Raw genomic sequence first — 23,526 nt, 5'->3', positions numbered from 1 at the left:
AATGTTCCTCAGAGGAAATCAACCAGTGATTGCTGAATTATGTGATTATGATGGCCAAAATATTTTCTGTAGCTGCTACCTCAAAGGCGCCTAGAAAGCCCCTTTTTCCTTCCTGTAGTCATATCCTTAATAACGTAAGAAATGCCCGTCCTCGGGATGTTCTACAGAAACAGAGATTCTGTTTGTTCAAAGTTGTGCTAGGCACGGCGCCCCATCCGGGCATATACTCTCATTTCTGTGAAGCTGTTGAGTCACTCACGCCCCAGAACCAAGTCAGCACTGCGGTACCTGATCTTCGGGTCTATTTTTATCTCCTCGTTTCAGAGAGCCAGCTACAACCAACACAGATTTAATAGTGCGAAGTCCCCAGTCATAATGGTCCTAAAAATCAAAACATAGGTTATATTTTCTTAAAAATTTTATGAGGGAGTAAGATTCTCATTCCAGAGGTAGAAGCCAAAAGCTCTAAGAAAAGAGTTCAGATAAATACATGCTTTAAGGGTGTAGAGTAGTGTTTTCCTCTCCTCTTTGCAACTGTGAAAACCATGTCCCTTCAGCTTCCTCCTGCCTCTTCCCCCTGGCTCTCTGCCTCTGTCAGCAGATCTCTGCCCCCAGCACTGAGCTTCAGCGTGTGCCCCAGGCTCCAGTCGCCTTCCCGGCTCTTCTCCCCAGAAACCTGCTAACTCAGGAGTTGAACTACCTGTGCGTTTTCACCTCCAAACACAGCCCACTTCTTCAGTTCAGTGGACAGTCCTGTGACTCTGCCCCTCCCAGGCCCAGATCTCTACTTGGCCTAAGTACTTTACCTCTTTTTTTTTTTTTTTAAGATTTTATTTATTTATTTGACAGAGATCACAAGTAGGCAGAGAGGCAGGCAAAGGGAGGAAGAGAGGGAGAAGCAGGCTCCCTGCTGAGCAGAGAGCCCAATGCGGGGCTTGATCCCAGGACCCTGAGATCGTGACCTGAGCCTAAGGCAAAGGCTCAACCCACTGAGCCACCCAGGCGCCCCTACTCTACCTCTTCCTCACTTGGACGCTCCAGCACCGATGTTGGTGTTGAACACAGTCTAAGCTATAGTATTGAAACTTGGTAATAAAATAGTACCTCTCCTTTGAGACTTTTACATAATCCCGATGGAAGATGCCTTTCACAGGCTCAGAGCTCCTGGAGAACAGAGCCCAGATCTTTTGTCTTCTAGGTCCCGGCACTGGGCACTGCCCAGGGCACGTGCTCAGGAAGGGGACAATGAGTTAAGGGGCTGATCACATATAAAAGGCCTACTGTCTTTTGCCTTTCATCTACAACCCACAGAGTGACACCCTTCTCTCAGATATCTTCCAACAACATGTGTGGGAAAATCACTGCCCTCTCCAAGCATCATCGTCTATAAAAAGGCACATAAAAGAATCTAACCACTTCACAGGGCTATTGTAGGAATGAAACGAGTTAATGCTTTGTGGGTAGTGAAACAATATACCTATGTATAAATATGTCCTTCAATCCATTAGTGCATTAGTAAATTCAATTTAGTAGGTCCTGACCATCATTTCTGCTGGTAATAAAACAGAACAGAATAGAATGAAAAATACCAGAATGCACTACAAATAGGAAAGGTAAGGAGTGTTGGGTGAAAATTCTTCTTTCACAGCTATGCATATAACACACATGGCTGCGTTCCTGAGCTCAACAGAATAAGCAGTTTTTGCCATGGGTAATGGTAAAAATAATCAGTGGAGAGCCACTGGTGCAGAAGGAGACTAGGGCTTGTGGCGAGGAGGGAAGGGGGAAAGCCAGGAGTGTGGAGGCCAGAGGGGTGCTTAGTCAGTGCAGTAAGAACATTAAAGGAGAGGAGGTAGAAGAAATTCTGGACCCAGGTTTAAGAGGATCTGGGGACTCTCCTAAGCATGTGAATGCAACGATATCTTCACCATCTTCATTGCATCACTCCATTGGCCAAAAATGTCTACTGGTCACTACAGGAAACAAACTGAGGGCTGCTGGAGGGGCAGGGGGTCGGGGATGCAGTAACTGGGTGATGGGCATTAAGCGGGGCACGTGATGCGACGAGCTGTGGGTGTTACATGCAACTGATGAATCACTGAACTCTACATTGGAAACTAGTAACATACTGCATGTTGACTAATTGAATTTAAATAAAAATTAAGTTGAATTTTAAAAATGTCCACGGGTGGGGCCCCTGGGTGGCTCAGGAGTTAAGCGTCCAACTCTTGATTTCAGCTCACGGCTTGACCCTCAGGGTCATGAGACAAAGCCCCACATCAGGCTCTGCACTCAGTGGGGAGTCTGCCTGAGATTCTCTCTCTCCCTGTCCCTCTGCCCCATCCCCCTCAACATGGGCATGCTCTCTTAAATAAATAAATAAATTTTTAAAAGACAGCCACTGGTTCTTCTTAAATCCATCCCTCCAGCTTAGAAAAGTACCAGCGAGTGTTCCTAATTCGGCCCTTCTGTCCTGGTCTCTCTGCCTTCCCTCATCTCATCCATGACACTTGTCCAGTCGGAGAGCACTTCTCGCAACTGTTCTTTTACTCCCAACACCTCCCTCTTCTACCTATGATCAACTTCTCGTGATTTTATTTCACATAAACAGAATCTCCCAAGTCCTCCAAACTCAGGAATCTGAGTGCTTTGCTTCATTTGCTCTTGTTTACCTTCATCATCATCACTGGCAACAAACATATTACTTGGATATAGGAAATGCTCACTAAATGTTTAAACAGGACCACAGGGAATGGATGTGGTTGCAACTCTGTGTTGTTCAGGTTCAATGACATCCCTTTCTTCTGACTCCTGCCCATTATAAAATTAAAATGAACTCCTTGCAAAAATAAAAAGGAAATTACAAACAGGGAGAAAAATAAAAAATACTTAGTCTTAGTACCCAGAGACAAAAATTAAAAAGCACACACATATGTATATGTATATACATACATATGTGTGTGTATGTGTGTGTGTAAGCATGTATACAATGCACAGAGTCTAAAATAGAAAACACATGTAAGTTGTATATCACATCTAGTTTGGTATGCTGTTTTCTGCATGCAACACTGTCATAAACATTTTTCTGTATTATTAAATTCACTGATTTCCCCCACCATGTAAATCTAAAATGACAACGTGAATTTCTCTCTCACATCCCAAATTCCGCCTCAGCAACAGGTAATTTAGAATGAGTACCTCTGTCAGTACAGGTAACTACGTGGCTCTAACTGTGGCATTTTAATACTTTCATGCTGGAAGAGCTGCAAAATAATGTCACCAGGAATTAATGAAAGGTCATCAAAAGACTGAAGTCAAAGGTGGCCACGAAGCTGAATTTAAAAATAACGAGGCTGATACTGATGTCATTTCTGTAGCACATCAGCAGCTTCGGTGAAAGATCAAGAAGCTAGGGACCACACAGGAATAAAGGCACAGAGCAGGGAATACAGTCAGTGGTACTGGCAGAGCCTTGTAGGGTGACAGGCGCAGGCACACTTGTGGTGACCACGACATAACGTATAGAGATATCGCATCATTGTGCTGCAGACCTAAAATGAATGTAGCATCATTTTCAATTGTACTAAAAAAAAAGAAAAAAGAAAAAAATCCAAGCTAGTGAGGAGAGTAAAGAGTAAGTCTGACCCACTTCAGAGACTAGAGACTTACAGAGCCAAAGTAAAAACAAAAAACAAAGAAGCCAACCCCACCTGCAAATAAAACATGACCACCAAAACGAGAGACTTTTTCACTTAAAATTTCTTGAGGGGTTCTTCGGAAAATCAGTTTTTACTTCTTTTGACTCTTATGGACAGTCCTGCCATCCCTTATTGAAAATAATGTTCTCACCAAGAAAAGGACACATCATAAAATTCCATGTATAATTACAGTACTGCTGAAGGTTAAAGAAAATCACAGAGCCCATCGATTAAAAACTGTATGAAGTACCAATAAAACAGTCAACTTAAGGGGTACCTGGGTGGCTCAGCTAGGTAAGCGTCTGCCTGCAGCTCAGGTCACGATCCTGGGTTCCAGCTCGGGTCATGATTCTGGGGTCCTGGGATCGAGCTCATCCCAAATTGGGCTACCTGCTCAGTAGGGAGTCTGCTTCTCCCCATGCCCCTCGCCACCCCCCCTTCCACCTCCTGTACTCTCTCTCAAATAAATAAAATCTTTAAAAAAAAATGGTCAACTTAAAATGTCTCAAATTTAATTTTAGAAAAAAATTTAGAACTGTACAATAAAGATCTTCAAAATTTTACAGAAAATGAAAAAAATTACTGCAAAACATCTAACCGTCCTGTGAGTGATAGATTACCTAGCATCTATATTTCCAAACCGGCTTTAATGGGACGTAAAAACCAAGCCAAAGGGAAAACCACTCACCTGCTTGGAGAGGAGCCCCCTGCAGAGCGTGTACAACGTGACGAACTTGTGGGCTAATGAACGAGCGTCTGCAAACCCTTCAGCAACTAACATGATTTCACAGATTAGCTCGATGTCAGGGGCCACCATGGCACAGGGCCTAAAAAGTGAGTAAGAGAGTCAGCTTTCTAATGTTATAAGGTAGTAAGTACAAATTGCTGAAATCAAGTGGTTAATTTGTATGCATATTCTCACGGTTCCCAAGCAACTCACAATTACCTCTGTCCGTCACAGTTAACGAGACCCTTCAACTAAAAAAATGTCCCATTTGTCACTAGATAATGTAGGCAACTATGGAATGTGTGAAAAAGGCAGAAGAATGGGTGTAGGAGTTTAAAGGAAATCTCTAAGTATATCCAGTCCACTCCTACAAGTTGTCCCTGCAGAAAGGGATGTGGTATCTGGTGGTAGAGGCCACCTTTACCTGTGGCCAGCGCTAGGCTCGTCAATGTTTAATGACCAGCTCTCTAAAATAGAACATCTGCTGGTTTCCATGCAATAAATACCTCCAGCATGGCTAACCTCCACCTAGCAACACATCGCTAAACATGGGCTTGGGAACAGAGACCCAATAGCACACCACCACGCAGACAAAATTGATAGAAAGGACCTGAGAGCATCAATACTAAACACAGAAATTCAATTAGGCAGTGATGCGTTTTGAGTACTCGTCACCTCTGTTTTAAGTACAACCATATGTCCATATAATTTAGTTTCTATCAGCGGCCGTGCTTAACCACAAACTCCAAAATTTAAGTTCCAATGAAAATTTAACCACCGGCTCTTTCAAGGTGGTACAGGCCAGTTCTGGTGTGCCGCCTCCTGAGGTCAGCATGGTTAGACTTTTTTTTTTTTTTTTTAAGATTTTGTTTATTTATTTGGCACAGAGAGAGAGATCACAAGTAGGCAGAGAGGCAGGCAGAGGGGGGGCGGGAAGCAGGCTCCCTGCTGAGCAGGGAGCCCGATGTGTGGCTTGATCCCAGGACTCTGAGCCCGTGACCTGAGCCAAAGGCAGAGACTTAACCCTCTGAGCCACCCAGGTGCCCCATGGATAGACTTTTAAGATAAAAATTTACTGAAATGTCACGTTTAAATCCCCTTTTTGGAGGGGGACTTCCAGAAAGTCTTCCCCAAAGACCATTGCCATTTAAAGCAACATCTGAAAAAATTCCATTCAATTGAAGTGCAAAGGAGGAACCAAGTAAGTAAGGAAGCCTGTGATTTTAGACATCGTGAAGTACACAGCTCAGTAATATTCATCCACCTGCTCTTGTAGATAAAATTACTGTCGGCTTCATGCATATCTAATTTTCACGCTGAACATGCCTAAGTTTCTTGGCATCTGCACCGAGTCCTTCTATTTAAACTAAGCCCGCATTTCCTCCACATTTTGTACTCTATGATACAATAGAAGCCATAAAGATCAACAGGAAATAGGGGACAGAAAAGGTAGTAAGTTGTCTGGCACAGTACGTACATTACTATTGTAACTTGAATTTACTGAGCACTTTCTTCCCGCTGTACAGGTTCTACAGGCTTTTCACGCACTCTCTCCCTTAATTCACACAACTCTAGGAAGTGGCTACTCTTCTCATCTGTATTTTGCCAAGGTGCAGGCCAAGGTTCTGAGCTGAGTGAGCACATGCCCCAGGCCCCATGGCAGGTCAGGGGTGGAATCATGGGGCTCTTAAGGCTCAGGCATACTGCCTCCACTCACAAACGCTACCTGAGTCATCCAACTTGTCCTTCAACCTTTGCGGATGCAAGTACTAGCATCCCAACATCGATGACGCGTCCTTAGTTAGACCAAGTTTAGGAAAATGCTGTCAAACAATTTCAAGCTTAAGCTTAAAGACCCAAGTGAAAACAGGCAGGAGATGAACTGGGAGGCAAATGTAAAAACACTGCATAGAGGTTTAAGTTTCAAATCAAAGTATTCTATAATCATGATATTGCTAGGATATTATTTTCTGAAATCATTTTTCAAGAAAAACAGACATCACAGAGCTGCCATGCTCGACAAAGCGTCTAGGAGGAAAGGAAAACATTCAGTAAAGCACACTAGAGTAGGTGACTGGGAAAAGAATTCAGTTTAAATACTCCTAGTATCTGCCAAAAGAAGTTCTTAATAAATAAAGCACATTTAAAAAGTATAAAAATGAGAAGAAAATACAAATGAAACATGGTTAAACAGATGGATAGACAAGCAAATTTTAAACTCAAAAGAAATCACACTAAAAACTAGAGGTTCTTACCTTATAGGTTAGACAGTATATCCTTTTTAAGGCAGACAGTGAAGAACAACATATACTGTGAACAGCGGAGAGCTCTTTAAAAATGTAACAGACAAGCCTCTAGCTCAACAAGGCAAGGGAAGGAGAGAAGACACAAATGACCCACGACACACATGGACCACAGGACCTCACTACCAATAACAAGGGAATATCATAAATGAATGCCAATGCATTCAATAATCTAGATCATGTGGAGAGATTTCTTAAAAGATGCAAATTATCAAAACTAATTCAAGAAGAAAAAAAAAATCTGAATGACCATATCTACTAAAGAAATTGAGTTTAGCACTGAAAAAAACTGCCACAAAGGAAAATCTAGGCCCAGATGGCTTTATTTACTAATTCTATCGGGTATTTAAGGGGTAAATAATACCAACCCTACACAAACTGAAGAAAATAGACAAGAAAATGGCCAACTCATTACACAAGGTCAGTGTCACCCTAAAGCCAAAACCAGATAAAGATAATACATAAAGTATACACTACAGACCAATATCCCTCCTGGCATAAATCCTTAACAAAATAGTAGCATATGGAACCCAGCAACAAATATAAAAATAGCATCTCCTGACCAAGTGGAGTTTATCCCAGGAATATAACATTGAAGAATTGTTTAGCATTTGAAAAATCAGTCAGTATCATCCAGCACATGAACAGAAAAAAGGAGAAAACACATGAAAACTATAAAACAACACTTCTGGAAGAACACATACTGGAAAAATTTTGCAACATGGGATTAGTCAAACTTTCTTCACTAGCCTATTTTAAAGAGCAAACGGATAAATTGCACTTCATCTAATTTAAAACTGCTACCTTTGATGGACACCATTAAGAAAATTAAGACAAGCCACAAGTTAAGAGAAAAAATATTTGTGACACATGAATTTAAGGAAGCCCACAGAGGACAGCCCTTCAAAGAAGTGAAGTGTGGGAATGGCCGGTACATTACGCGAGAAAATGTTCAACATCATTAGCCATCATGGAAATGCAGCAGACGATACCCACAATGACATACCACTACTTATCTATTAGGTTGGCTAAAACCGACAAGACTGCACGTACTAAGTTTTGATGAGAACGTACAGCAAGTGGAATTCTTTTTTTTTTTTTTAAAGATTTTATTTATTTATTTGTCAGAGAGAGAGAGAGAGAGGGAGAGAGAGCAAGCACACGCAGACAGAATGGCAGGCAGAGGCAGAGGGAGAAGCAGGCTCCCCGATGAGCAAGGAGCCCGATGCGGGACTCGATCCCAGGACGCTGGGATCATGACCTGAGCCGAAGGTAGCTGCTTAACCAACTGAGCCACCCAGGCGTCCAGCAAGTGGAATTCTTATACACTGATGGTGAGACTGTGTGTAACACAGTACAACCACCTTAGAAACCAGATTGGCAGACTCTGATGACGTCAAACACACATTTACCATGAGACTGTCATTCATAGATATTTACCCAAAAGAAAATGTATGTTCACACAAAGATCATAGATGAATGTTCATAGCAGCTTGATTCCTAATAGCCCCAAACTGGAAACAACCCAAGCATCCACCAACTGGTGAAAAGATACAGATGGTAGTGTGTCTCCACGACAGAGTGTTAACCACCTACCAAAAGAACTCCTGCGACACTCAACTGAGAGGAATCCCCCAACTTTGGTGTTCCAGGAAAGAGGCTAATAACACAAACAAGTTGACACTGGATGGTTCCACTTGACATGAGCTCTAGGAAAGACACCCTCAACCTCAAGGCCCAGAAAACACATCCCATGGTGTGGGGAGATTCACTTCAGGGGGGCACAAGACAACTTCCGGCTGTGCCGGAAATATTCCGCACTGTGACTGCGGTGATGTTTTCACAAACTGTAACCTGAGATGCACGCGTCTTCTTACAGGAAAGTATACCTGAGCAACGCTGATTTACAATCGGAGTTAAACATAACTGGTTCAGACACAGCACAGCTTCTCTGACGGGCTGTTAAAAAGTGTGTCTGTTGGTGAAATATTTTTGGAAAGCAGGTCATCAGTAGATATTTTAATCTTTCACCAGGTAGTTCCAGAGGTAGGAATCTGTTCTGGGTAATAATCTGAAAAAAGTAACTCTTCAGGTGAAGAGATGTTTATAGCCTGCTCTTTTATGATCATAAAAAAACCGAAAAGAAAAACACAAACCCTTCATGCCAGAAAACAGAGAACAGTTTAGAAAATTATGGACAAACCATGAAAGAGACTATTTTGAAGCTACATAAAGGAGCATTTCTAAGGAACTTCTGATAAGACGATAAACTACTTATATCAAAATATTAAACCATAAATAAATAAAAATCATACCTAACCTTGTATCTTAACTCCATAAAATCTACATTGTAAAGAAACCAGAAAAAAAAATACAACAATCATCATTTCTGGGTGGTAAACCTATCACCTTTTCTTTATTCTTTCCTATATTTTCTAAATATTCCATAATTGCTAAAAACTTTAATAATATTATGTATAATATAACACAGAGCGGGTATTAAGTGTTCAAATGTACCCTGTAACTTTTAAGTAATGATTTTAAGTTCTGGCTTCATATTTCAAAAGAGTTCATTCATCATGATCAAAGTTCTTGCTATCAGGGAATCCCAAAGATATAATAAGAGGTTCTCCATAGGGATTCTCAAGGAAAAACAAATCATTTAACAGTGCGAACCAGCAACGTTAGGTGGCGTGAGTGTTCCAGATGCTAAACCGCCCAGCTTAACACTTGCCTGAAAAGAGCTTTGAGATTTTCCGGTAATTCGGTTCGACCAGCATATCCTGGGTTCATAGTAATAAATATTCCAACGGATGGCTTCAGTGTGACGGCTTCCCCGAGAAATACAAATCTACCGTAAGAAGAATGTTGACGGAATTAAACGAGCTCCTGGAATGTGACTACACATTGACAAATGCAGACCGCGGCAAAATGCAAATTATTATTGGGGAGCTGTTGATTCCTGGGGATTTTCTCTGAAACTCCTGTGCACACATATTCCGAAGATGTTTTGAAGCATGTTTATTAAAAATGCACTCCCTTCCCCACCAAGAGTTACAAATATGGCAAGAACTCTTTTCTATTTGAGCACAACCATATAGGCTGGAATAGAGAAAGGAGGACTTTACTATTTTGACAGTTACTGAAAGGTGATGTCATTTCTGCCTTCAACGTGGGCTGTGACCCCTTGAATGGGATACTGAGAAGACAGAAAATACCCATGGTGAGAGTGGCTTCTTTGTTCAGTCTGCTCACCCTCCCCCCTCACTCCCTCCCACCTTTCCTCCCATTTATTCAGTAAGTCCCTGCTGACTACCAGCCTGTGAGTGTTCAGAAACCAGCTCTATCACTTTAGACACGTGCTAATTCCCTCGTAAGAAGGAAAAGGGGGGTGGATAAGAATATTACCCACCTTGTTAAATTAAATGAGGATTAAAAGTTTATGCAGGGCACCTGGGTGGCTCAGTGGGTTAAGCCTCTGCCTTCGGCTCAGGTCATAATCTCAGGTCATAATCCCTGGGAATGAGGCCTGTATCAGGCTCTCTGCTCAGCAGGGAGCCTGCTTCCCTCTCTCTCTGCCTGCCTCTCTGCCTACTTGTGCGCTCTCTCTCTCTCTCTCTCTCTGTTAAATAAATAAATAATTTTATAAAAGTTTATACATATAAATGGCTAAGAGGACAACGCCTAAGATATGGTAAATACTCAAGAGATGTTAGCTATGACTATTACTATTCTCATCACTTAAAGGCACTGGGGAAGCAGGGAAAGATTTGTAGGAACATCTGCAAGGGCCCAGTTAGACTGCCGATGGCCCGGGCAATGGAATGGGCAATGGGTGGAGGAGCCAAAGTGAAGGACAAATAGAAGGAAACTTTCAAATGACGGTTAAGGACGAAGTATAAGATCTTCTCTTAGAGAGAGAGAAAAGGGCTAAAGAGAAGGGCTGAAGTGGTCAAGGAGATGGGCTGTCATAGCGTAGAGAGTGAAAAGAGACAAGCACAATTTTTAGGACAAAGAGTTTCTTAGGTACTAGACAGTTAAGGGAAGATGGATTTTATGTAGTCAAGGTAGGAATGGAGAAACCTTCATTTCCAGCCGATCTGGCCAGGGAAGGCAGACAGGCCTGGCAGAGCTGCTCACAGAGAGGAAACTAGTCTAACAGGGTCCCTGACTGCTCTCCAGTGAGACACAGTAGGAACAGCCACAGTCAAGAGTATAGACCTTGAGGGGGCAGAGCCAGCAAGATGCCTGTGGGCTTCACTGAGGCACAGCCCTACCGATTCAGTCCTTGGATATAAGGAGCATGTAATGAAATGCATGAAACCACGAAGAAGCCTGGGCCTCTGCCCATGGGCTAGCATGCGATCAACAGGTACAACTCATACACACAGACATGAACAGAGAGCAAACGACTCATAAATGGGGTTGGGAGTGTCCAGAAACCCTTGTATGGGTCAGCTACATAAGTCCCCATTAGAAAGGACGGTCTCAAATGACATCTGAGTTACAGTAAATGCTAAGATTTTGACTAAAAACTAAAAATATGCAGGTAGGGGCAGTCAAAGAGGAAAGAATCTACATTCTCTCACATGGCTTTAGAGTGGGGGCAGGTAAGGGAGCAGATACGTGGTCACAGGCAACTGGTATCCCAGAGCCAATGTCGCAGAAGGACTGAGAGTTTTCTACGAGGAGGAAATATCCAGATGTGATCAACAAAACCTGGAAATCTCTGTAACAGAGTCACAGTTTCAAGGGGCTACCTAAGCCATCCCTCACTGGGAGACTGAAGTGTTCCTGTGGACAGGACAGCTAGCTCAGCAAAATACCCTAAGAAGTGGGGGGTAAGTGGGTAGGCCAGAAAAATGAGATTGCCTCATATACAAAAAATGTTACAAGGAAAACCACAATTGAATGCTATAATACTTTTTTCTTTAAGATTAATTTTTTTTTTTTTTTTTTTTTTTTTTTTTTTTTTTTTTACAGAGATGGAGCCAGCACAGGGAGGAAGAGACGGGGAGGGAAAGGGACAAACATGCCCTACTGAGCATGGAGCCTGACACAGAGCTCAACCTCAGGACCCTGAGATCATGACCTGAGCCAAACCAAGAGACAGTTGCTTAACCAACAGAGCCACCCAGGCACCCCTATAATACTTATTTCTCAAATTAAGCCATCAGACCCCCGAGTGCCAGTCATGTTTTATCTTTTAGAGTATGGCATCACATTAGAAGTTCTTAGGCTCTGGAGATATTTGGGAAGTTTCTGAAGTAATGGAGGAACCAGCAGAGTGCGTGGGTGGAATGGTCAGGGCAGGAACAATGAGCATGCAGGTGCTGCTGGAGAGACCAGCATTCTGATTTCAGATCTATTTTTTTTTTTAAGATTTTATTTATTTATTTGACAGAGAGAGATCACAAGTAGATGGAGAGGCAGGCAGAGAGAGAGAGAGAGGAGGAAGCAGGCTCCCCACTGAGCAGAGAGCCCGATGCGGGACTCGATCCCAGGACCCTGAGATCATGACCTGAGCCAAAGGCAGCGGCCCAACCCACTGAGCCACCCAGGCACCCTCAGATCTATTAAATCTAACAGGCCCACATGACATCAGGTGGTCTCAAGATGCCCCTAGAAGCACCGTCTTTGGAGGTCTAGGTATCAGAGAAACAAAGTCTGGGCATCTGGCAGCCAGCAGCAAACAAATGCTTCTCAAAGCAATGTGATGGGGTGAAATCATGAAGGGAACGAGACCCGAAGATTGAGGCCTGTGGCATCCACTATTAATAAGGTCGGGAAATACTACCAAGAAAAAATAAGAGCAAACACTGACACAGTGCTTACTGGGTGTCAGACACTTGTCCAAGTGCTCTGTATTTAGCTATCATCATCATCTATATGGTAGCCCCTGTTTTCCAATTTTGAAAAGGAGAAGAAATCAGCCTGGGAACATTCCTGAGGGTGGGAGAAAACCAAGAGGACGGTGGTGGCCTGGAACCTACGAGAAGTGTGCCCTGCAGAAGGGAAGGATCAGGTGTGTCCAATGCCACCAGAAGGTCAAGTCCAATCATGACTGAGAACCAGTAAGTGGATTCAGCACTGTTGAGGGTATTAGTTTTTCCCGGTGTTAATGGATACACTTTTGTTGTAGTCAACAATTAAAAAAACATTGAAAAATGGGAGGTTATTCAAACTCATCCTTCAAAATAAGCCAGTCTCTCTTCTTTAATGCATTTCCTGAGACGGGGAGAGGCAGCAAGAAAAGGGCAAGATGAGGCTGACTGTCTTCCTTCATGTTCCCCTTCCTCTCCATAACAACAGAAGGAAGCCATGCACTACTCACCTCTTTCTCCTGTTTCTGATGGCATCGTGTATCAGTTTCACCTGGACGGCCACCACGGACAGGACTTCCACAGAAATTCGATTGAACTCATCAAAGCAGCCCCAGGCCCCTGTCTGCACCAATCCCTTATAGATATTTCCTATGGACTAAATCACAGAGCAAGGCATTAAGAATTTCACAGATGAGGGTTCTGAGCTCTTAGTTTCCATCATTCCAAATCGGGGATAATATTGTTAGAATGTAGCATTTTCTAACTCACTCACTTTGTAGTCCATTTGCTCTGAGCAGTTGAATACATAAACCATCATGCCAAGGGCACGTCCAAGATCTTTGGTGGTTTCTGTTTTCCCTGTACCGGCTGGGCCAGCTGGAGCTCCACTCATGGTTAAATGAAGTGACTGAGTTAAAGTGATGTAACACCTTTAAATCATTGACAACACAAATATTACAGTCTGATGTGAGATTTTTAGAGAACATGAGGGACAATCTAACTTTTTCTTTAGTTTAAGAAGTCAGGGTCTAGAATGTGGTACTAACACACAATACTGATATACCCATGATTTGTTCATAACAATAATAAGAGTCAGAATAATGTTTTATACAGAATTTTAGGTAGGCTACTTAAAAATAATAAAACATGTACTACTTTATCTCATTTCCTAAGAACTATGCATTGATACAAGTAACACTTGATTCCCAATGCTACTGAATTTCTGATGCGTCCAGGTAAAGACACTATTAATATGGCAGACAACATCCCCAACCATTGTTTATAAAAGAAAAACAGAAATCTTCAATGTTGAATGAATTAAACATTGACTTCATTAAACTGCTATTTAATGAATACATTAAGAGTTTTGTAAATACATATCCATGCAGAGTATGCAAATATATACATATTTCAATGTATAAAGCAAATACACAAAAGACAATTTGCTACATTAAAATGTATGTCAGGAATTCATTCTGCATGTGTTGCCACATGCATTTAGATTATGAAAATATACCTATTTTTGCAGGAAAGATTCAGAGGGTCTCAGACTGAGGAGAACTATGCAAAGACAGAATTTGATATGTGTAAAAAGAAGAAAAAAATGAACACATGGCAAGGATCCAGTACGAGGTTTCCATCAATTAATTCTGTCTCAGTATGGATAGTGGACCTAATAAGAAGACATTTGCATGGAGGTCTGAAGACTGGGGACCAGGTTCTATTTTGCCAATCATTTTTTTTTTTTTTTTTTTTTTTTTTTTTTTTTTTTTTTTTTAAAGATTTTCATTTACTCATTTGACAGAGATCACAAATAGGCAGAGAGGCAGGCCGAGAAAGCAGGCTCCCCGCGGAGCAGACAGCCCGATGCGGGGCTCGATCCCAGGACCCTGGGACCATGACCTGAGCCAAAGGCAGAAGCTTTAACCCACTGAGCCACCCAGGCGCCCCCATCAGATGTTAATCTTAAACAAGTCTTTCGACATCAACATGCCTCCGATTTCTCCTCTGTAATACGAGGTATATTGTAGGGCTCTATTAAGAATGCCCAAGGCAAATGCCTGAAGAAAGTCAGAGTACAATGCAAACAGAAGCAGTTCCTTAGGAAAATGTAAAGTGTTTCTAGATTTTACAGCCGGCACATGTTTAATTGCAACTTTCAATGCATATAGAATGGAAAGACCGACCCCTAAAGTAGGAATTATAGTATTTTTTTATAGGGTGGACTATTCCCCACATCATCTTTTCTCATGGTTCAACTTTTGGCTGGACATGTGGACACAGACAACCTTTCCCACCACCTTCCAGGCAGGAACTGCTCAGTGGCCAAGCTCCAACCAACATACTATGCATTGAAATGCCATGTACAAATCCCATAGCACCCCCTTCTAGATGCTTTACCCTTGTTCCCTGGCTGACACAAAGGTGGAAGTCACATCTGGCACGCCGGCCACATGCTGGGCTATACTGCGGAACAGCTCGCCTCTAGACTGTGACACAAGGGACACACCAGCGTCTGTGTAACGGCAGCCATTCTATTTTGGGTCTCTGGGTGACAGCTTAGCCTTCCGCTCCTAACCCGTCCCCGCCGGCACTCCCGCAGGTAACTCTCTCAGTTACACGCTGCTGACCTGTGTTTCTCAACCTGTCCACACAGGAAAGCAGCCCGCCTACCACACAAAGGGAAGGTCAACACTATATGAGATGTAACGAGAGTGTCTAAAAGGCATTGCTTCGTTAAGGTAAACAACTGGTAAACAACCCAAAAGAGTGAAATGGAAAAGAAATGCATGCAAAGTGAATGTCCCCTGCAGCGCTGCTCACTCCATCTAAAGGAATATTCAGCTTCCTTTCAACTTGCAAATAAAGCACACAGTGATTTTTTTTGTTTGTTTGTTTGTTTGTTTAGATAAAAAAGCCAATAAGCTATTGGTCCCACATACTGGCCCCCTTTCAAGTGTCTCCTCCCTTTTCCTCCTACACCCCGGACCTTCCTTCCTTCTCCGCTTTACTGATCACGGCGCATCTGCAGCAGACTCTTACTATTTGCAGTCTGGACGATTCTCAAGTGATTTTGTCAAGGTCCAAGTTTTAATTTCTCACACTGAAAAACGTGCATAAATTAACCAATTAAGATAGGGAACATGGAATTTCAGTTAGGGACAAGTTAAAGAGAACTGAATTGGAGAAACAGAATTACAGGGGCACCTGGGTGGCTCAGTTGGTTAAGCGTCCGACTCTTGGTTTCCACTCAGGTAACGATCCCACGGTCATGGGATGGAGCCTCGCATCTAGTCTTGCCCTCTGCAGGGAATACGCTAAGGATTCTCTTTCTCCCTCTCCCTGACCCTCCCCTTGTGCTCCCATTCATGCACACACACATGCTCTCTCTCAAATCTTAAAAAAAAAAAAAAAATAGAATTGCAATTTATTGGTGATGAACTCACAAGATTAATATAAGCAAGAACAATCACAAAGGTAGTGGGAGAATTTCACAGATGTCCCAAGATCATCAGTACAAGCCAGCTTTACTAACTTATCTAAAGTTACACTTTCTGTAGTGTCTATGAAAGTCTACGCTTTTATTCCCAGATAAATTGTATGGTATGATGATACCACACAATTGGGAACACTCCTGTGATTTTGAGATGTTCTTTCTTTCAAGAATGCCAACAAATTAATGCACTTCCCTTCCACACACACACATACACACACACACCCACACACACACACACCAAGTAATCCAGCAGAGGCTGGAACACTGATAGGGAATTCCTTACTAATGTGACATATCCTTGCTTCTACAGCATTCCAACCATGTGTATATAGAGTCAAGTGGCAATGAACTCCTAATAATGGTATCCCCGTCCCTTGACATACTTGAATCACACTGGCTCTATATCTACCTCTTGAATTGGCCAAACCCCTCCCTGTTTTAGCAACTCTGTACTTGTCTCTGCCTGTCACTTTCTGCCCCAGGATGTCTGCATAGCTTCCTCGGTATCATTTGGGTCCTAACTCGCACAATCTATAGCAGACTCTCCATCCAGGATACTCTGTAACATATCACCCTGTTTTATTTTTGTCATAGCATATACTACCAAAATAACTTTGTTAACTTACTTATTATTCCTCTTCATTCCCAGCCACTCACATGCCACAGTCAACTAGAACGTGCTTTGTGTGAGACCAGGAACCCTGTGTGTTTAAGTCTGGAGGAGTACTCAGCACCATGCTTCCTAAGTGTTTGTTAAATCATTTAACGGATCTACGTTCCCAGTCTTTTCTTCCTTTCACTGTAGGTATCCCTTCAAAAATGAATCTGCACGTAGGCAATTCCTATGTTTACATTTTTGATAAAGGGACACAGGGGTAGGGAATGGCTACAGATCCTGGTCTGAAGAGGTTAGCCATAGACAATCGGAGAGAATGGACGCGGAGATCAAGAGCCCTGTCTTCCACCATATTAATCTGCTCGTGATTTCATGATTTGCATATTGCCATGATTGCATATTGCCTATACTTCTGCTTCTCTCATTTGGTCCTCTTGACCTTATCTCTAACTGAAGTCAAGATCTACTATGTCTCTTCATTAGTCCACTTACACACGGCTTTCACACCTTCCAAGTTCGTTCAGCATTTTCTCTTTCTCCGTTCTGCTGCATGTCACACAGCTTTACCCACACTCGGGGACTTTTCTGGCTCACTTTCTCCCATCTGACTCCAACTTGTCACACTTACCTGTCAGTTAGAGGAGTGATCACTAGCCGAGGACCATTTCCTAAATATTCATAGAAGTACTGGAACTGGGCATCACAAATATGAACAAAACAGTGCTTCTGGACGTCCTCCCACTGATGACGAAGCTGAGACAGCCAAGCAAAGGCTTGGGGACTGACCACCTGAAAACATTACATGATTGTTACACACAAGACACTGATAATTTTGAGGCAACAAACTTTATTAATCAAATCAATCCTGCTGTTTCACATTTCTAAAACTCTCACAAAAGGGCCATCTCTTCTTTGCTCCTACAAGTTGCAATTGCAAAGAGATGGGTCAGTACTTAATCAGAAATACGTGTCATAAAAGTCTCCATTTTAAGAAGGCTTTTCCTGTAAAACAACATCAGTTTATTCAAGTAAGTTTTTTCCCCCTTTTATGAATCAGCCTAGAGGATCTGATCACTTTTCTAACTTTATACTCATATCACTGAAATCAGATGGAAAAACACACTCCGCAGTCAAACACATAACCTGTAATTTCCATGTGTCAGAGATGCAAACTGTACTTTCAACAAAGTCCATTCTAAAACCAGTTTTACTTTTAGGACAGCGATTTCCCACTTTATTTTTCATTCAATCAAATTACAGGGTTTTTTTTTTTTTTTTTCATTGCTATTCTTTATCTTACTCAAGCCTATCCATTCTTTTTCCATTTTGAAAAAATTATCCCAGTCTTGTACATTTGTGATCCTATGATTTCTCGGGGACCATTTAAGTTACCAAAGTTATTATCTACTAACATTCTGACATCTACATAAATGTCAACACTGCACACTTGTGCATATTAAATTATCAGAAATTAGGCAAAGTCGTAATTTACCTCTTTGAGTACAAAGGACATGTTTTAAATCATAACTTACCCTACTTCAAGTAATCACCACTGATAAAACATAATATGTAAGAAGGTACAAGATCATACATATTCAAAGAGTAGTTATCAATGGTTCATTATCAAAATGAGAATACACAGTAAGGGGCATTTTGCAAGGATCAGTTTAGGATTAGCGATTAAACAACATCATTCACTAAAGGTCCAGAATTTGGATAAAGAATTGCTTTTTCCATTTATGGCTTACACCATAAAGCACTGCTTGCACCTTCTGGAGAGAATGAAAATTCATTTGATTTTAATAAATTGAAAAAGAACTACCAAAACACCAAGAAGCATCTCAAGACACATACATGCATTCAAATTGAGAAAGGACCGGTCTTGCTTTAGAGCCCCACCCCCCTGAGATAACAAAAGGGGTGTGGAGAAAGTAGCTGATAAGCATGATAACCAACATTGTTTAGGAGACAAGCACACTTGTGACATTTCTAAGTAGGAACATATTTTAGAAAAAAGCTGAGGAAATTCTCCTTTCCCATTAAACATCACCAGTATTTAAGAGATACAAAGTTTCGGTAAAGAGATAAGAAGGATATTAATGCCTTGAAAGGATTAGAATATGACTTCTCTAAACTCTGTCATTTAGCCTTAAAAAGAAAAGACAAGTGTGACCAGTATAGCTAGGAAGCCACATAGGTGATAATCCCAGGCCAAAGGACCAAGAACATGCAGAAAAGCTTGAAGATGGGGAAATGAACATGGTGACTTCACAAGGTTTTCCTATCCTGTATTAATTATTTGGATGATATGTATTAGAAGTTTCTGACTTGGAGACACTTTGTGGGATACCACTTGGGCTAACTCTCATGAAGATAATCAGCTAACTGAAATCAAAGTCACTCTTAGTAACCATAACTAACTTCACTAATTAAAAATACACAACATTAAAAAAAAAAGTACTCCTCAGAAGTACTCTTGATAATAAAAACCACTTTTAGGAAACAACAAAAAAAGACATAGAATTTCTAAGAAGAACTTGCCTTCTGAGAAATAAGTTTGGCCACCACATCTCGGGCATGGACATCGATGGTACAAATTGTCATGATCTTCTGCCTGTCTCCAGGTAGGAGTTCTCCCAGCAAAAGTGCAATGAGGGTATTCAACTGAGAAATCTAGAAGAAATTGTGTAAAAAGATAAAGATTACAAATATTGAGTCTTACAGACCAACAGTCTTCTTATTTGTGAAGAGCCCTCTAGCTTACAAAACCATTTCAAATATGTATTTCAGCTAGCCCTCGAACAACCTGGGGGTTGGAGAGAAAGGAAGGGATGATATTAAATTAATTCCATTTCATTAATTAATTGACAATAAATATTATAGCTTCCACCCACACCCCCTTGAGCTGAGTCTCAGGAAGACAAGCAAGGGCCCGAATAATGACAAAGCTGGCGGCTACCAGCAAGGTTTGCGGGTTGCAGTGAACTGACTCTCCATCCTCAAGACAATGAGTCCACAACTTTGCTGGCATGGAAAAAAATGATAAATTTTAAAAAGTCAGATTGAGCTAACCTCCATAAAAGTACCTTACGAACTAAGTATCAAGTCGTCTTTTTGTTTGGTTTTTGTTATTTGTTGTTCTTTTTTCTTTTGTTTTTTAGGATTTACTTATTCATTTGAGAGAGAGAGAAAGAGAGAGAGAGACCAAGATAGGCAGAGAGAGGGAGTGAGAGAATCCTTAAGCAGACCCTCGCTGGGCTTGGACCCTGATGTGGGGCTGGAGCAGAGCTGAAACCAATCATTGGATGTTTAACCAACTGAGCCAACCAGGTGCCCCATTATTTAGGGTTTTTTTGTTTTGTTTTGTTTTTGTAGAGCAGCCAGGTTAGCAGGAAAATATTTACAATGTATAGTTATAGACTATTGCACTAATTTTTCTTAGTCATATCCCTATTCTTAGGTCCATTGATTTCTTATATCAGTATTTTTCCAAACTACCAGTCTCTTTTCACAGAATGCAAGGGAAATAAATAGAATGACAGGGAATAGAAAATGTTGCATACAGAAGAATATGTATTGTTTTGTGAAGCGTTCGGTCTCAGACTGTTGAGTATGTATACATATATGTATGTGTAAACTAAATCTGATACAAAATATTTCTTACTATTAATAGCCAGAAAGCTTTTAAGATGCTCCCATAGGTGGTCATTTTGTTAGCATGGTTATTTATTGAAAGCGTGCCTGCTTTATTCAAGGCTTCTTAGCCACCCCATGCCCTCCCCCTCCCACACCCCACAATTCTGCCATTTCAGGGTAACACAGAGTAAAACAATACTGCCTTTTCTCTTTTTTTACTCTGCAAAGGACAGTCCTTTGCAAACTGTTAGCTCCTGAGAGAATTGGTAATGAGTGAATATGACACATTAGCAGAGACTCTCAAACCTTTGTGGCCTATTGTCAAAACTATGCTCCCCACAGCACTATTATCGCATCCCAGAGAACGGCCAGCACTGCAGACTCCCCTGAGCCTTCGGGGCAGGTGACCCAGAGAAGCTGCTGTAACTCCAGTAAGGGGGCGGAAGGCAGGCAGAAACATAGTAACCATAACACGACCGCTCACATTACACTAGAATACGCAAGGTGCCAGGCACTAACCAGGTTGTCTGTGTCTCTCCATTCAATCTGCACGAACCCAATCACTATCCTAACTTTGCAGATGAGGAAACTGAGTCACAAGCGTATTAGCAGGAAAGGGGCCATTCAAAGGCAGATGGTCTGCCTTCCGAGCCCGAGCTCTTACTGGTCCCATCACCTTTGAGGTGGAGAAACCCACTGTCCAAGAGGCATTCCATACAGACTTACATACAATGGAAGGTTAGTTCAGAGGAATGAAAAGCATGGACTTTAGACCTTCAGAATATACAACACCCTTATCTGTTTTTAAAACTTTGCGTCCATAAATTAAGCCACATGATACAGCAACAGAGGTGATCACTGTTTCACATATGCCACATTCGGTGTTCCTGAGGTTTTAGGTTCCATGAAAGCACATCTGTGTCTGTCTAGGACACTACTTCATCCCCAGGAGCTAGCTGTCAAACAGCAAGTCCTCGGTGTTTGCTGCATACACTAATGAATGTACATTATGAGCTTATGCGCATCCAAGTTTAGCACCAAAGTTCATACACATGTTGGATAGAAAAGAGGTGTTTTCGCATTGGCTGTTTTCTCATCTGGGTCAAGATATACAGGCTTTCCAGTCTCAAATCTTACACCAGTTCTGGCATTTGCTTAACAAGAGTGGGTTATAGCGGCAGTAATAGTATCTTATGCCTTGTAAGAACATTTATAATTCCAAGTGCTTTCGCATGCATTGTCTTGTCTGAGGCTCCTTCACCCTGTGATTTCTCCATTATTGATTCACTTGTCACCGACCTATAGTCAAGAGGAAGAGAATTAAAAATATAACTCATCAACATCATCTGCTCAGCTTCCTATGCTGGGGATCTGATGTTGTATCTCAGGATTCCACATTCCTGGCAATGCTCTCCTGTAGGCAATAAAATTCCATACTCACAACAAGACAGTTATAAAATGTCTATCACTGGGGCAGCAGCATTAGGCATGATCACTATCTGGTCATACTACCAATGCATACACGTTTGTGGCCTGTGACATACAAAACACAGCTGAGCAGCTTTAAAAAACAAATATCCTCTAATGCAGTTGGCACTCATTCTTACCCTTGATCAAAGCAGTGTTATGTGATGTTCTGAGAGGATCATGGATGTCTGCCTCAAGTCAACAGCCTTGCCCACCTTGAAACCCAAGGGACTGTTTTCCTTGTACACCTCGCCTTTGGCACAGCATAGATCCTGAGACAGAAAGAAGCCCACCTTCGAATACAATCCAAACTCCTCTTCATGAGCACAAAGCCCTCCAAGACCTCCGATGCCTGCTTCCTACCTCCCATCACTCCACCTGTACTGGCCTTGATGTTCTTCCATCGTGGCTATTTCAGGGCCAGAGAAATGGTTTCATCTTCCTGGAGGCATTTCCTCTCTGTTCTTTACACGGCTGGCTTGCCCTCATCATTCATGTCTTAGTTCAAAATTACCTCCTCAGATTGGCCTCCTCTGGCCAACCCATTTTGTATTACCCCCCACCCAATTATTCTACAGGCTCCTATTTTATTTTCCTCATGGTACTTCCTAGTAGCCTATCATTCACTTACTTATTTCCTTGTTTACAACTTGCCTCCTCCACCTGACTCTAAGCTCTAAAGGAACAAGGCCCTTACCTGTCTTAGGTATGATCTTATTACACACACATCATAGGAAGGGAGGAAGGAAGAAAAGAAGGAAGGGAGGAAGGGTGGGCAGCAACAAACCACACCGCATCAGTATTTTATTCTCTCAGTCATAGGGTAACGCAAATGTGATGACTGTTTCCAGAGATTACAGGTCAAAGCAGAATGCAGAATGCAGAATCCTTCTGCTAGAGTAAGAAGAAAGTGCCATGATCACACACAGAAAAAGGGCCTGGCCTCATCGAGGGCTTGGAAAGACATTTTGGAGAAAGGGGTATTTATGCTAAGACATACAGGATGAGTATCATTTAGGTCGTAAAAAACTCAGAGGATGGCCCCTTACGGAGGCGGGGTGGAAGCCACCCGAGGCAGCCGGTGCACACAGCCAGAAGATAGCCGGGTGACCCTGTCAGGGAACTGACACACGTCTCGCCCGGGAGAGGGCTGGGGCCAGGTGGACCACATGCTCGAAGACACTGGAGACCGGAGACCGAAGGGCGCAACCACGTAGGGCTTGGCCAGCTTACTGAGGACTCTGAACTTCAACAGCAATGAGATGTTGCTGAAGAGTTTTAAAAAGTGTGAGTAATTAGATGTGTTTTTAAAAGATTTCTCTGCCTGTGTGATGATGAATTGGAGGGGAAACCAGACTAGAGAAGAAAGACCTGACAGCAGAATGCTCTCATGGTCCAGGTAAGGAAGAAGGGTGCCTGGGACCAGGTTATTAACAAAGCAGTGGAGGAAATCATGAGAACAGGTATATTTAGGGTAACTGAAGAGACGTGGTGGCTGACTGGACAGCGGGTAAAAGAGCGGTCAAACAGGCTACTAGGTGAGCAACGAGTGAAGGACATTGGGTGTTTCTTTCTGACCTTGGGAACACTGGAGAAGCAGGTTTGAGAAGAGTGATTAGATTTCCCACATTCTAGGTTGGAGGTGCCTGTCAGATGTCCAGTGGAAAAGCCCAGGACACATGCTTAAGGAGAGAGGTCTGAGCTGGAGGTCATCATCGTGAGCATCTTACAAAAGGAAGGAAAGAGCCGTAAAAGCAG

At 42.2% G+C, this 23,526-nt stretch overlaps 1 protein-coding gene across 1 annotated transcript in view; it reads right to left on the bottom strand.

The window, feature by feature from the left end:
• Positions 1 to 23,526, bottom strand: part of LOC111147239 (dynein axonemal heavy chain 11) — a 320,049-nt gene that overhangs the window by 175,882 nt on the left and 120,641 nt on the right. The window contains exons 31-37 of the mRNA XM_022503160.1: positions 19,207 to 19,338; positions 17,294 to 17,454; positions 13,326 to 13,482; positions 13,063 to 13,208; positions 9,463 to 9,579; positions 4,387 to 4,525; positions 289 to 381 (exon numbers count right to left, since the gene is read on the bottom strand). Coding sequence (XP_022358868.1) covers positions 289 to 381; positions 4,387 to 4,525; positions 9,463 to 9,579; positions 13,063 to 13,208; positions 13,326 to 13,482; positions 17,294 to 17,454; positions 19,207 to 19,338 — 945 coding nt within the window. The remainder of the gene's footprint in view (positions 1 to 288; positions 382 to 4,386; positions 4,526 to 9,462; positions 9,580 to 13,062; positions 13,209 to 13,325; positions 13,483 to 17,293; positions 17,455 to 19,206; positions 19,339 to 23,526) is intronic.

This window comes from Enhydra lutris, unplaced genomic scaffold (assembly GCF_002288905.1).
Source record: "Enhydra lutris kenyoni isolate GAN:26980312 unplaced genomic scaffold, ASM228890v2 scaffoldscaffold16, whole genome shotgun sequence".
Classification (NCBI taxonomy): Eukaryota; Metazoa; Chordata; class Mammalia; order Carnivora; family Mustelidae; genus Enhydra; species Enhydra lutris.
Note: the sequence above shows the minus strand (reverse complement) of the source record. Positions and strands in the feature narration are given on the sequence as shown.